The 15,045-nt window shown below is 40.0% G+C and overlaps 1 protein-coding gene across 1 annotated transcript in view; it reads right to left on the minus strand.

The window, feature by feature from the left end:
* Positions 1–6,524: 6,524 nt before the first annotated feature.
* Positions 6,525–15,045, minus strand: part of LOC126203566 (fatty acyl-CoA reductase wat-like) — a 206,266-nt gene continuing 197,745 nt past the window's right edge. The window contains exons 8-9 of the mRNA XM_049937892.1: positions 13,061–13,318; positions 6,525–6,697 (exon numbers count right to left, since the gene is read on the minus strand). Coding sequence (XP_049793849.1) covers positions 6,604–6,697; positions 13,061–13,318 — 352 coding nt within the window. The 3' untranslated portion in view covers positions 6,525–6,603. The remainder of the gene's footprint in view (positions 6,698–13,060; positions 13,319–15,045) is intronic.

Here is a 15,045-nt window from a genome sequence, read left to right on the forward strand (position 1 = left end):
GACGTTTCAGACAGCAGGATGGCGACACATTCAAAGAACTGGCCCCAGCTCAGAGGTTCACGTGTGATGTAAGGTGTTGTAATGATAACACATTGCCGCCAAATTACATGTCAGTTCTGAGCAAGGTCAGCATTGACGCATCGCACGAATAAAAGATCGCCACAGGCTCTCTTGTACCTACGTTTTGCTTATTCTTTTGACACCTCGGCGATAGTAGTCGAACTGCGACACCTTGCGTTGAAATCGCGTGGGAAAACATTTCAGACAGCCTGCCGCTCAGAATCTACACGAAAAAGACCTCAAGAGGTGGCTTGAAATGCCTGAATGAAATCACCCATTTCTCCGGGGGTTTGAATTTACACACATTCCGCTGTCGAAATCGCCAGTGTGCAATACGACGAGCTCCACGAAGATTTTCTTGGAATTCTTTGACGCTGGTGACACTGTCGGAAGATTCAACCTTTCTATGAGAACTTTGCTGTACTGCATCAACATTGTACTTTATCGCACCCCTTTGGAGTGCAGTGCCGCTGTAGTTTTAGCTGTCATGAACAGGTTGGAAGCAATAAGGACAGTTAAAAACCATTCGACGAAAGGTGAATCTAATGCGAACCAATAAAGGATACTTACGCTTTTTCAACAGTTCTGTCTTCCGACCTCCTTTGGTGGGATCACGCGGGAGTGTAACATGTGTGCGAATAAAACAGCAAAGGGCCCCTCTAATGTCGCAACACTTTCGGAGACACCCACGGAACTTTGCTGAGCATCTGTCAAAAATTTCGACACCAAATAAGCCTGGCTGCTGCTCTAGTAATTGAGGATTGGGTGGTTCTTCGTCACCCGTGTGTTCAGTTAGCCTGCCATCAGGCGATGTTATATGGCCTAGCACACTCATTCATCAGTATAATTTTCGTAATAGCTTTCATCTACTCACTCGCTACAAGCGCTACTTACTTTTAATTTTATAGAATACTGTGTCCACGTCTGACTGGTATAAATCTTTTTCTTCAGTAATTATCTTACAACAAACGATACGTATCGATAAATAATTATAGCACCAGTAAACAAGTTTCATAAACCACAAATGTCTTCGTCTGATAGTAGTTCAGTCTGATATCAATGCTAAAACTTAGTTGTTCTCTGTCTCACAGCTAAGCTCAGGGAACAGTTCTGAGGGAAGCACTGTGTTGGCAGACTTACGGAGTATAATTTTCCTCAGAGCTAGCTAGAGTCATGTCGACAATGCGACTGAGTTAGTTGGCCATAACAGCAAAAACAAACTTTTTTTTTTTTTAACTGATTCAGTAAGTTATGACTGTACTCACTGAGGCCAAATGTTGTGACATTTGGTTTCCTCTCCACTCCATAATATAACCTCTCCATTTGCGTTTTGTTCTCATAGTTCCAGTCGGCTGACATTCTGTGGCCACTTGGCAGAGTCCATTTTGCTCAGATGGGTTAGATGTGTCTTGTGAAAATATGCAATCCATCGAAAAGCAACAAGATGTAGCAATATATTATTAGTCACAGTTACATCGGTATTTCCCCACTGCAGGTTTTCCTGACACTTTTTATCATAGTTGCTGATCATCTAGCATCAATGAGAGTCACTGTATAAAGAAAGCGATGTGAAAACTTTTGCGATCTTTATTCCAAATTTTAGCCGGTCGGTATCCTGGAAAGTCATTTACTCTAGTTAAGGACAATCGTTCTTAATGATAAAGATTTCCCGGGTTATCTACATCTACATCTACGTGATTTCTCTGCTATTCACAATAAAGTGCCTGGCATAGGGTTCAATGAACCACCTTCAAGCTGTCTCTGTACCGTTCCACTCTCGAATGGCACGCGGGAAAAACGAGCCCTTAAATTTATCTGTGCGACCCCTGATTTCTCTTATTTTATTGTGATGATCATTTTTCCCTACGTAGATGGGTGCCAACAGAATGTTTTCGCAATCGGAGGAGAAAACTGGTGATTGAAATTTCATGAGAAGATCCCGTCGCAACGAAAAGCGCCTTTGTTTTAATGATTGCCACTCCAATTCACGTATCGTGTCTGTGACACTATCTCCCCTATTTCGCGATAATACAAAACGAGCTGCCCTTCTTTGTACTTTTTCGATGTCATCCGTCAGTCCCACCTGATGCGGATCCCACACCGTACAGCAATACTCCCGAATAGGGTGGACAAGCGTGGTGTAAGCAGTCTCTTTAGTAGACCTGCTGAACCTTCTAAGTGTTCCGCCATTGAATCGCAGTCTTTGGTTTGCTCTACCCACAATATTATCTATGTGAACGTTCAAATGTAGGTTATTTGTAATTGTAATCCCTAAGTATTTAGTTGAATTTACAGCCTTCAGATTTGTGTGACTTATCGCGTAATCGAAACTTAGCAGATATCTTTTAGTAATCATGTGAATAAATCCACACTTTTCTTTATTCAGGGTCAATTGCCACTTTTCGCACTATACAGATCTCTTATCTAAATCATTTTGCAAGTCGTTTTGATCATCTGATGACTTTACAAGACGGTAAATGACAGCATCATCTGCAAACAATCTGAGACGGCTACTCAGATTGTCTCCTATGTCGTTAATGTAGATTTACTTTTGTTTTACTCTATGACTTTCCGTCAATTAGTACGAACTGTAATGTTTCTGAAAGAAAATCACGGATCCAGTCGCACAACTGAGGCGATACCCCGTAGGCACGCAGTTTGATTAGAAGACGCTTGTGAGGAACGGTGTCGAAAGCCTACTGGAAATCTAAAGATATGGAATCATTTGGACATCCGCTGTCGATAGCACTTACTACTTCATGAGTATAAAGAGCTAGTTGTGTTTCACAAGAACGGTATTTTCTGAATCTGGTGCTGACTATGTGTTAATAAATCGTTTTCTTCGAGGTACTTCATAATGTTCGAATACAGTATATGTTCCAAAACCCTACTGCAAATCGACGTTAGTGATATAGGCCTGTAATTCAGCGGATTACTCCTACTTGCCTTTTAGGGTATTGGTGTGACTTGAGCAATCTTTCAGTCTTTAGGTACGGATGTTTCTGTGAGCGAGTGGTTGTATATAATTGCTAAATATGGAGCTATTTTATCAGCATACTCTGAGAGGAACCTGATTGGTCTACAATCTGGACGGAGACCTTGCCTTTATTAAGTGATTTAAGCTGCTTTGTTCTTAATGACGGAGATTTCCCGGGTTATCAGCCGAATCAACGCGCCGTTCTGCGGTAATGTTTCGGCAAGTTTCCTACTCGTCGTCAGGTGAAGATCTTGTGATCTTCAGGCGAAGATCTTGTCGAAACGTTGCCGCAGAACTAGGCCGGTAACCCGAGAAAACATCGTCGTAGAGATTTCCATATACAACCTTTCTTGCCGTTCTATCATATTAAATTTAGTTATATACGTTCAGAAGCCTGAATTCAGTCTACATCGTTCGCTAGAGGAAGTATTTGTGAGAAAGAAAGATTACTAGGCGAATTTCATTGATGAGACTTTCTCGGGTTATTTGCCGATTCGTAGCATCCCCTTCCTCACACTCGATATACTCGTGTGCATACTTCTTTGCATGAATGTAGTGGATCAGAATTTAGTTAACTGCTGCTTCAGAACGGCTAAGAATCGAATAATATTTCATCACACGATGCTGAAGTTCAACAATAGATGCAGGAGAGTGAGTATGCGTCATACAACCTCTTTGGCAGGTGACACGAAATCTGCTAGAGTGAACATTTCTCGTTCCTCGTAGTCAGCGCACGCGACGAAAGCAGAGCAGTGGCACGAAAGTAAATAAAATCAACGAAAACTACCCTTTCTCGATGTCACTTGTAATTGTAGACGGAGCCTGACCTGCATATATTAATACCATGTTTCATGAAAATACTACAACAACTGGAAAGGGTTCAAATGAATCGACAAGTGCGTGGAGATAAGGGGTGGAACGAAGGAATAAACGTAGCGAAGGACAAAACCATATAGAAAATATGTAAAACACTTTAATCTCTGTCAAGGATTATCAGTGTCGATGAACAAGAAGGAGAAGACTTGCTGAAGGAAAGAAGATACCATCAATCAGAAATCAGAACCAGTGACGTATATTTTCTTTGAACTAGCAATAAACTTCCTTAAACAATATGTTTAGGGCGTGTCTTTTTGGAAAGCATGTGTAAAGTGAAAAGCTAGAAAATATAAATCTAAAATATTATAGAGAACTGCCCTAGAGAAAACCGCTGACAAGCAGGGAGATTAAGTATAAGAGGGAGAGGTATTAAAGGGAGTGTATGCGGGGAACAAATGGGCTAAAAACTCTAGCAAGTAGAAGTAACCAGTCCATGCGAGATGTGGATTTGAAATTAACTTGAGAATGACGGGAGTAGCAGCTGGGGATATTGCAGCAGGCCAAGACTTTTATCACAGTTTGAGAAAATTTAAGGTAACATAAAAAATAATGACAAGGTTGATCACTAAAACTGAAGAGTACTTGTAACATAAAACCGAAGAGCATCAAGAACGTTTCCAAAAAGGCACGCAGATTTTAACGGAAATTGGAGGAAAATATAAAAACCTTTGATAAGTTTAAAGAAGATGAAACGAAATAAAAACGAAGTGTAAGGGATCATGATCATCTAATTGAAAAATTTAGATGTGCAGCAGACAGTTATTGTAACTTTGCCGCGCGGGATTAGCCGAGCGCTCTCAGGTGCTGCAGTCATGGACTGTGCGGCTGGTCCCGGCGGAGGTTCGAGTCCTCCCTCGGGCATGGGTGTGTGTGTTTGCCCTTAGGATAATTTAGGTTAAGTAGTGTGTAAGCTTAGGGACTGATGACCTTAGCAGTCAAGTCCCATAAGATTTCACACACATTTGAACATTTTTTTGCACTAATTTTTTGAACGCAGTTACTGAAAGCTTAAGAGAAGATGTAAGGTAGAAACAACATTTCTTTCGTGTATTTAACCACCGTATTAAATGTACTCATAATTTTATAACTGTTTTTAATCTTTTTAAGAGCATTTTTTATAAATTTGTTTTATCTGTACGCGTATGTGCCTAAAGGTGTAGATATCAATGAAGGTATATTACCATAAAATACGAATCTTTGAGAAGTCACTGTAATTTCTACATTTTGTAGCGAGAACCACCAACGCAAGCTTCGGTGACTTAAATATCATCTCTCAGCTGCCCGAATGAAATTAACATTATTACCGAATATCATCAAATACAATTATCATACATATGTTAATATGTGTGTCACATGTTTAAAACCTTATTGTGCGACCACTACATTTCGTAACATCACTTCTCATCTTCTTTCCGTATGTACTGTTTATCCTATCTCCGTACAACGACACACTCATGACAAACTCTTTTGACAAAACTTTCTAACATCTAAATTTGTATTAGATATTAACAAATTTCTTTTCTTGCCGTTGCCAGTTAACATTTTATGTCTTCTTTACTTCTTTCATCGCTATTTATTTGATAGCCGAAGTAGCAAAATTCATATACCACTTTTGGTTACTGTTTTCATAATTTAGTTCTCTCAGAATCATTCAATTTAATTCGGCTATACTCCATTACTCTTCGTTTACTATTATTCATGTTCACTTTATAATATCTTTTCAAGACACTGTCCATTCCGTTCATTTGACTCCTATGCCATTTGTCGTCTATTACTAATTACAATATCGTTCAAAAGCCTTAAAATTCACCTTCTCTAGGAATTCCTTTGCATAATTCCTTCATGGTTTCCTTTATTGCGTGCTTTTTAGATAGATTATATAACGTAAAGGATAGACTACAACCCTATCTCACTCCCCTCTGAGTTTCTGCCCCTATAACAAGTCTTTCGACCTGTACAACTGCAGCAAATGTTGTAGATGATCTCCTTTCTGTATTTTATCGCTGATAACTTCACAGTTTCGAAGCGTGTATTCCAGTCAACAATAAAAGTTGGGAAAATATCACTTTGGTGGCTTCTCAGTTCTGTCGCCAAATATGATCTCGACACTGATTTCACAAGTATTTTTTCCAGATTTCGCATCGAGAAACATTAACCTATTCTATACATTAACTGAAGAATAGGAAAAAGGAAGGTGACGAATATACGAAAGGAAATTTTAATGCAGAATTATTTTTAAAATTTCCAGGTTTGGGTCATAAACATCTGTGCATTTATTCACTTGACACTCTTCACAAGGAAAGACGTATAAGGTCTTATATCGCATCAAACAGACTGATTAATGTAACTACGTACAAAACATTTGAAACGGTCTAGCGGACATAACAATAAACAATAAGCAATTAAAGTTAGGGTTTATGGTGACTTAATAGTGATAGAAGTAATCTTAATAATATAACTACAAGAATAAATATAAGAATACAAATAAAACTTTTATGTAGCTTCGGTAATTTACATTTAGAATGAAGAACTGCAACAATTAAAAAAATGCTTTACACCAAATCAAGTAAATATATGAACTGATAATGGAATGTGACAGTGTTGTGTGAGGTGGTGCACGGGCTCTGCAGAAACGGCACGCTTGCAGGATCTCACTAGTTTACTGGTGCAGCCGGACAGCCGCGTGGGAGTCACAGTCCTATGTGGGCGGCGAGAATCCGCCAGAGGACGAGCAGGAGCACCGCGCTCCCTATGGCGAGCAGTGTGTAGTGCAAAACGAGTAAGCTGCAACAGTCAAACATAACCACATGTAAATCATATTAACAGAGTCGAACAGTTCAGTCTGTGTTGTCGATATTGCTTTCAAATCGCTGCGTAACTTCTGGAGCGTCACTGAATTTTGTAGTTAAAGAAGGTGGGAGATGCGTATCGAGCCTATCAGTGATACTCCCTTATCAATATTTCTGGTAAGCTCGTGGCGGTGCCTTGACTTAGAGCTCTCTGGGACGCTGCGAGGCTGCGTGCGCTGTTCCTGCAGTTATCACCATGATTTAAGGGGAGATAATGGGGAGCTCCTGTCTTCTGTATTGCATAGTAAATGAGTCGTGTTGAAGGCGAGTGAAGTTGATGGCCATCGTTTGAGTTGAACTGCTCATTCATTTACGTTATTTTTTTTTTATTCGAATTTCTAGGGGAGGACCAGCTGTAACTTCAGAGTACTTTGGAGAATTTGAATGCACCTGTAACCATTGCATCGCCTTGTTGGTATTTCGCCATAAACTGCTCTTGCCACTTGCTTAAATGTGCGCCGTTCAGCCAAAGGGGCCTGCAGCAACTAATAATATAAGGCAGATTTGATTTGGGTAGTTCATGGATGGTATAGATGCTAAACTGTTTTCTCATTTTAAATGATGTGTGATTGTTTTTACGCTACTACAACATGTGTGGTAAGGTTTTCTCTCTCTTAGTGCTCTAAAACTTATACTCTCCTTATTCTACCTATGTAAAAGTAGTGGGACAACCGGTTACCACCAGCGTTGAGCTTAATGGCCAACTCTTGGAGTAAATTTCTGAGCGAGGCCCTGACACACTTCGTTGGCCTAAAATATGGGTTGTAATCCCACCTGCATAATGGTGAGACTGTTTGTACTAAGTTTAAAACCATGGAACAGTACAGTGTTTTTTTCTAAGTACTGCTATCTGTAAAATAGATTTTGATATTACAATGGTTAATTTTGCCTTTGTTCTCTTCTGATGCTAAACTGTCTTATTATTTGTGCCTTTTGAAATAACTTTTTATTAAATCGTGTAATTTGATTGTGTTTTTTAAAGGTTTTGAGGCTAAAGCATCTTCATCAGTTTAAATAATTTTGATGTTAAATTATAAGCTACAATACATAGGGCTAAAAAAATTGGTCTAGAGTTGATGCTGAAATCAGTGGCGCTTTGAAGATTGATTTGGGTGTTACCCTAGAAACTTTATAGTGTCCCATTTCTCGTTAGAGTCTTATTTATAAAGTGGGACCTCATGCAATCTGTGAATCATGGATATGATGTCCGCCGGTTTGTTAGTTCTAGGATGTATGGACGAGTTATGTATTAATGTATCGGACGTGGTTGGTTTAAAGTAAACGTTGAAGCCAATACCATCGTCATGTACAGTAAGTGCCAGGTCCAGATAAGATAAAGCGCTACTCTGGTAATACTCAATAATAAAATTAATGTCGAGCCATAGGCTATTCAGGGCTTTGTTCATATCGGTAAATTGGTCTTTGTTCTCATAGTTAGTGTTAATCATGTCATAAAAATATCTTCCATATACCACCATTTTGTCTCTAAATTTGGAACTTCCATCAAAGAATCCTTCCTATACGTGGGACGTATATATATTGACTAATGTAGTTGCCAGGGGAGAGCCCATAACTGAGCCTTTATTCTACTGTCATATATCTTCACTAAACTTACAATAATTGTATTTCAACAAAGCAATAAGCAACTTCAAAATGTTAAGAATGCATTCATTTTCAAAAGTGCTAAATGCATGCAGATTACTTTAAATCAAACCCATGATCTCATTTATGGGAACAGTTGTTTGCATACTTTCAGTGTCAAAGAAAACTTACTTATGAATTGTAGCTACTTGTCTAACTTGTATAACCTTCCTCCAAATTTTAACCCTGTTATGCTGAGGCTAAAAGTAATGCTGGTAAGGACGCTATTATATATCCAGGAGGCTCATGGTCTCAGCTACTCATCGAATTAACAAAAGGCCTATTTGGGAAACAATGCTTCTGAGTCTTCAGGACCCCTCTAAGTGTGGCGATTCCTGGGTTCTTCGGTAACAGTCTTCTTTTTGCTCTTGCTCCAACACTAGATTTACGCTTTTAAACATAGTTTGCAATTTTGCTAGGAAGCTATTAGTCGGATCAAGCTTAGCTCATTCAATAATATGACTATTAATAAAACATTGCATTATATCTTTATAAACAGCTTGTGTTTTACTTTTATCCACTCATACTGTAAGGGCTTCATAATCAACCGATGTTTAATTAACGCTTTTAATGATATTATGATTCCCTCTTCTTTGCCTGACATGTTACCTTTATCATGTAACATTGCAACTTTACAGAAATCTTGTTTTTTGAACCAGTAAAGCCACTATACTCTGAACTTTTTCTTAGTAAATGGCTAGCTGCTGTTTAAAAAAGCCCTGTATTTAATACTGCAAGCTCCTGCTCAGTAAACTACGAGGGTTGGAAATTTAATAGTGGAAACTATTTATTTACAGCTCGTACAAAATAGATAAGTGTTTCAAAGTTTTACTGACCTTCAAAGTAGTCACCAGCATTGTGTATAACCTGTTGCCAGCGATGTGGAAGTCGTAGCATACTCTTAGCAGTGCCAGTTGTGTTGAGAGTTCGGGCTGCGCGGTCTATTGCCCGACGTATTTGTAGCAGTCCTGATGCGAATGCCGTGAAGTGTTTCCTTCAGTTTAGAAATCGAGTTGAACTCACGAGGGCGTCAGTCAGGGGAGTGCAGTAGGTGTTATAGCACTTTACAGCCCCATCAGTCAAACAAATTAGTAACAGCTTGCACTATACGTGATTGAGCATGGTCCTGAAAAATTACGGACAGGTCCTGCAGAAAGTATCATCACATCTGTCTCTATGCTATTCAGTTTTAGAACACAACCTACGACCAACTTAGAGACAGAAGTGATGACACTTTCTTCAGGATCTGACCATCATTTTGAAGGACAATGCTCAAGCACTTACAGTGCAAGCTGTTACTGATTTGTTTGACTGATGGGGCTGCTAAGGGCTATACCACCTACTGCACTCCGCTGACTTAAACGCTCGTAAGTTCAACTCGATTTCTAAACGGAAGGAAACACTTCACGGCATTCGCCTCTGAACTGCTACAAATTCGTCGGGCAATAGACCGCGCCGCTCGAACTCTCAACACAACTGGCACTGCTAAGAGTATCCTACGACTTCCACATCGCTGGCAACGGGCTATACACAATGTTGATGACTGCTTTGAAGGTCAGCAAAACTTTGAAACAAATATCTATTTTGTACGAACTGTAAATAAATAGTTTCCACCATTAAAGTTCCAACCGTCTTATCTATTAGTATTGTTCTGTAACCCTGAGAAAATATTGAATGGAGATTTACGAGGAGCCCCCACCCCACCAAGCCGCAGTTTTAGTATTCAAGTCTGTTGTTAATCCCTGTAATTTGCATTCATGCCTGTCACCAATATTTTATTTCTCATTTTCAAGATGTAGATGAGATGAAAAAGTTCGGTAGGATTGCTTAAAACGGGAATATTTCGGAGAAATTGACTGACTGAGGGAACTAAATATTATCCCTGATTTTTGAGTAAAATGATCCGCACTGGCTGTAAAATCCTTTTGGGCGACTTCTAATGAAAACTACTTCACACACAGTGCGGACCATTTCATTCAAAACGTGGAAATTTAGCTGCGGTTGCTCGTAAGTGAAAATAACATATTATTCATGCTTTCTTTAAATCTAATAGTAATGGACAGTGGCTGATAAGTCCTGAATATAAGGCTTGTCAACCGTTTAACAAAACGGGGCTTTATTGTATTAAGTGGGTGCATTATGTGAGGCAAACTGGTGGAAGTTTTCACACCAGGTTCTAGGAGCTTTGCACCCGTCAGTCAACCCAAAAGGGCATTATCCATGCGTCTTGCACTTTCTGATCACAGACTGGGTAATTTCGTGGACGAGCTCTCAGTATAACATGTCTGTCCTGAGGGCGTGACTCCGAACATCCTAGAAGAGATAGAGATTTTCAAAGGAACAACTACTAATCCTCCCATTTCTTTCAACGGACAGGTAGAACGCAAATATATTAATATTTTGAAACAGTTTTTTTTCAGTGCTTGCAATAGTTAATCATTTTTGATGTACCTAACTTGCTCTTGTTCCTGTTCCTAGTGTTCTTTATCCATTTTTATGTTTGTTACCCTTAATTGTCTAGTTGATGGGCTACCTGTTCGGTTACTGAACTCATTTTATCCAGCATTATATGTACTTTTGTCGACGACTGCACTTTCATTGTTTCTGGCCTGTGTCTTACTGTCACCATTTCTTTTTATTATAGCATTTTTTTTATTTCCTTGCTATATGCACCTCGCACAGTGGAGTGGTTTGACATTAGATGTGACCTGTCTAAGTTTTGCGTCCGTTGACTGTAATGGTTTTACCTCAGGTTTTTATACTTTTACCAGTTACTTCGCACTTGGTTCACTAAGATTTTTTTGGAGAGTTTATCTCTTCTACATGTACTGTTAGCTACAGTTACAAATTACTATTTGCGTCGGTTTTAACTTTATGTTAGTTTCTCTTTTGCTCGGGTGGGACGCTCATCACGGCGTGTTTACTTCAGTGCAGCTTGTTGCAGAGTCGCGCAGTTCTCGTTCCGTTGGTAGACGGGCCACTTTGCCTCTTTCCACGAAACACTGATTAATGGCTGGCGCTGCGGTCTCGTCGTTTGTCAGGCGTTTAGTTGCTTAGTTGCGGATGTTTTAATAGTGTTTTCGTTTGTTACAGTTACATGAATTTGCGTGCTGCAGACTTGACGTCGGTTGGTCTTTCGTAGGATCAGTTTTATCCTTACTTTGCAGCTCCTGGCCTTTCATATAGTCTCCGATCCGGCTCTGTAAGGCTTAATTAGACTCTAAGCCCTAGTCGGCGCTTGAAACATACAGTTAACTTACGTCACTCACATTTGAGAGGTGGTTTTAGCGTGACGGCTTATCTAGGCACGCTGAATTTGCCGCCTTTAAGCTTAAGTCGGATTCGTACACTTTCTACTGATATGCTCATTATTTTGTACTTTTGACTCTTTTCGTTTGTATTATTAGTAGCATTTTATGGGTCTTAATGTGAGAGACACACAGTTTCCTTCTTAATTTACGGTTGCACCTGAAGACGGCTCTACGACCCCGAAACGGTTTTGTATAATGTTTCAGCAATAATCATTTTGCACAATTGTAGCGGATGTTTCAATTCTGGGCAGTTTACGTATCAACTGTGAATGTTTTGCTAACAGAAATGTGAGAGACTCCATTTCGTCAGTTACAGAACTTTGATACCGAAAAAGAGCTTGGTTATCACGATTAAGATAGAGGGACGAGATAGTATGTGTGCAAGAAGAAAATTCTGTTCATATAATAAGTTCAAAACCAGTTACGATACTTATAAATTGTTGCTCAGACGCATGTGTATGTTACACTCAATTAAGGTGATACTGTGGTTACGAGATGTTGAAAGTCTGTGCCCTATTTTCCTTTCTAAAGATCGGATAAGAATGTGGAAAACTAATGATACGCTGCTGAATAACAATATCATAATTATTACTCGTTTTACAGAAATACTCAACATTCAATGAACTGCTCCACGTGACCACTTTTAGTGGTTACTTAGTGGTGATTTATTTCACGAGATTTGTTGAATCACTAAGCGACATTTTAGACTATTCGCTGACTATGAACACATGTGTGGTTGTGGAAGCACTTCTGAAGAATGCTTTCAAGTAAGGAGGAGGGAGGAGGAGGAGATTAGTGTTTAACGTCCCGTCGACAACGAGGTCATTAGAGACGGAGCGCAAGCTCGGGTGAGGGAAGGATGGGGAAGGAAATCGGCCGTGCCCTTTCAAAGGAACCATCCCGGCATTTGCCTGAAGCGATTTAGGGAAATCACGGAAAACCTAAATCAGGATGGCCGGAGACGGGATTGAACCGTCGTCCTCCCGAATGCGAGTCCAGTGTGCTAACCACTGCGCCACCTCGCTCGGTTTCAAGTAAGGGTAGTAGCATATTTACTTTATTTGTTATTTGAATACTTACGAGGTGCTGAAAACGCTATACTCCGCGAGTAACGTAATGTGTGTGGCTGATAGTAACTATCCCAGTTACGCTTTACTCCGGTCCTTCCTTTCATTGAAATCATACCACAGTAACATGACAAATAGTTGAAATAATTATTTATTTCAACTATTTCTCAGTAACTTTGCAAAAAAATATGTCGACCTCAGCGGGTTATTACCAGCTGCCTTCATACGTGCAGAACACTGCAGTTGCAAGCAATACCATGGAAAACAACACACACTCACCGATGATATCTTTTCCTGGCCGCCTGCAAGTTGTCGAAGCTCTCATTCATGATGTAAAGGCGAAATCCACGCATGGTATTGGCGAGGTGGCACTCCCAGTCGTAATCTGCGATGTCAAAGGGAAACAGCTTTCTGTCGGCTTCACCAAGACGGACAAGCAGGGACACCACGTTGTCATCTTTGAATGTCCATTCTTTAGTCCAGAATGGCTCCAGAGCTTGTGAGACCATATGAATCTTCGAGTACAAGTTCCACAGTCTGAAACACCGAAGTGATGTCAGTACTTCGAACCAAACCTCTCCGTTGCGATTCATTATGACGGTTAAAGTAATAAAGACAGATTACAACTACGGTACACACCATAATCTCTTTACAACATCCTGGGTACTGTTTGCGTCACGAAGAATAGAATGAAACATGATGCCAGCACAAAACTCACTGCTCGTGAATATCTTCAAGGGCGTCGTGTACCTTTGCGTCCTCAACAGAGAGACATGTCAGTAACACTTGTGACACACATCTTCACTCCAAGTAACATCTTGGAAAGGTTTGGGAGTTAATGTGGGACACTGGCGCCAAGTCTTTCTTCCCATTACCGGACAAATAACGGTGGGATATGTGGATAATGCATCATCTCCTATATGTGACATTATAAAGTAGATTGTGGGCATGAAGCACTCGCTACTCTCCAAGTCACACTGTTGTCACAGGAAATGGTTAACGATAAGTTTGCCTGCTTGGGGGCTGGCTGACTCCAGCAACATTGGTTGAAATGATTGAACTTCTAGTTACTATAGTCTCCGAGGAACAAATTCTTGTTTTAGAAGAATGTATGATGCCAACCTTTCAGTCTCTCTGTTCAGTAATGGAGAAACCTATAGTCGACCTGATGCAAGATTGTAGCTGCTTCAAAACATTAGGGGCAACTCACAGTTAGGTCAATAGACACACAGACGTATAGGCATGGAGGTGTCTGGCAGTCTCCAGACGTAAATCCAATCGACTATGATTGGGCAGTGACGGTTGAAGACAACAAATTGCGTCAGGAATGCATCCAAGAGACACTTTGTGATCACTTTTTTACTGTGTGCAAGAACACTGGACAGCATCAAATTTCCAGCGTATCATCCTCCCCTCACATACTCAAAGAATGGTTGCGCTATGACGAAGGGTTGTTTTCATATTAAGATGAAAGAAGCTCCTTTTATTTTAAATTTCATCATTCTCACACCTATCTTTTATGCTCGGAAAAGAGCACAACTCTCAAGCCTAAATGGTTTGTCAATGGAGGTTTGTAATCTGCACACATAGGAAAATATTGTTATTCATTTTATCTTTGTTGTTTTCATGTTGTTCATTTTTGTTATTGCTTAGTAATATGTAGTCATTGTGTTCCAGCAATGAAGCATTATTATACTATTGCATTTTAGTAAATGTCCCATAGAAAAAGAAAACTACTCACTGGAAGCTCATTATTACTTTGTAGCTATACTCTTCACCTCAGTATAACCAGAACAGCGATGGGGAGTTTCTTGATCCGCTCCATATAAAGCAATCTTATCAAATTTTTGTACCAAATATTCATTGCAATCTTCCTGGAAGAGGAGATCAGTTTGTAGGCACCAAGCGAGGTACCACAGTCGTTAGCACACTGGACTCCCATTCGGGAGGACGGCGGTTGAGTCCCGCGTCCGGCCATCCTGATTTAGGTTTTCCGTGATTTCCCTAAATCTCTTTAGGCAAATGCCCGGATGGTTCCTTTGAAGAGGGGACGGCCGACTTCCTTGCCCAACCTTCCCTCATCCGATGAGACCGACGAACTCGCAGTTTGGCCTCCTCCCATGAAACAACCCAATTTCATTTTGTAGGCAATGGAGTGCTTCTAAAGTGCGAGCCTCTTATTAAGAAACTTTCTTCCAATAAAAAATAACAGTTGCACTTGGATGTTCCTGCAAGTATGTTATGTACTTTTTTTTATCTTTGCT

Source organism: Schistocerca nitens, chromosome 9 (assembly GCF_023898315.1).
Source record: "Schistocerca nitens isolate TAMUIC-IGC-003100 chromosome 9, iqSchNite1.1, whole genome shotgun sequence".
Lineage (NCBI taxonomy): Eukaryota > Metazoa > Arthropoda > Insecta > Orthoptera > Acrididae > Schistocerca > Schistocerca nitens.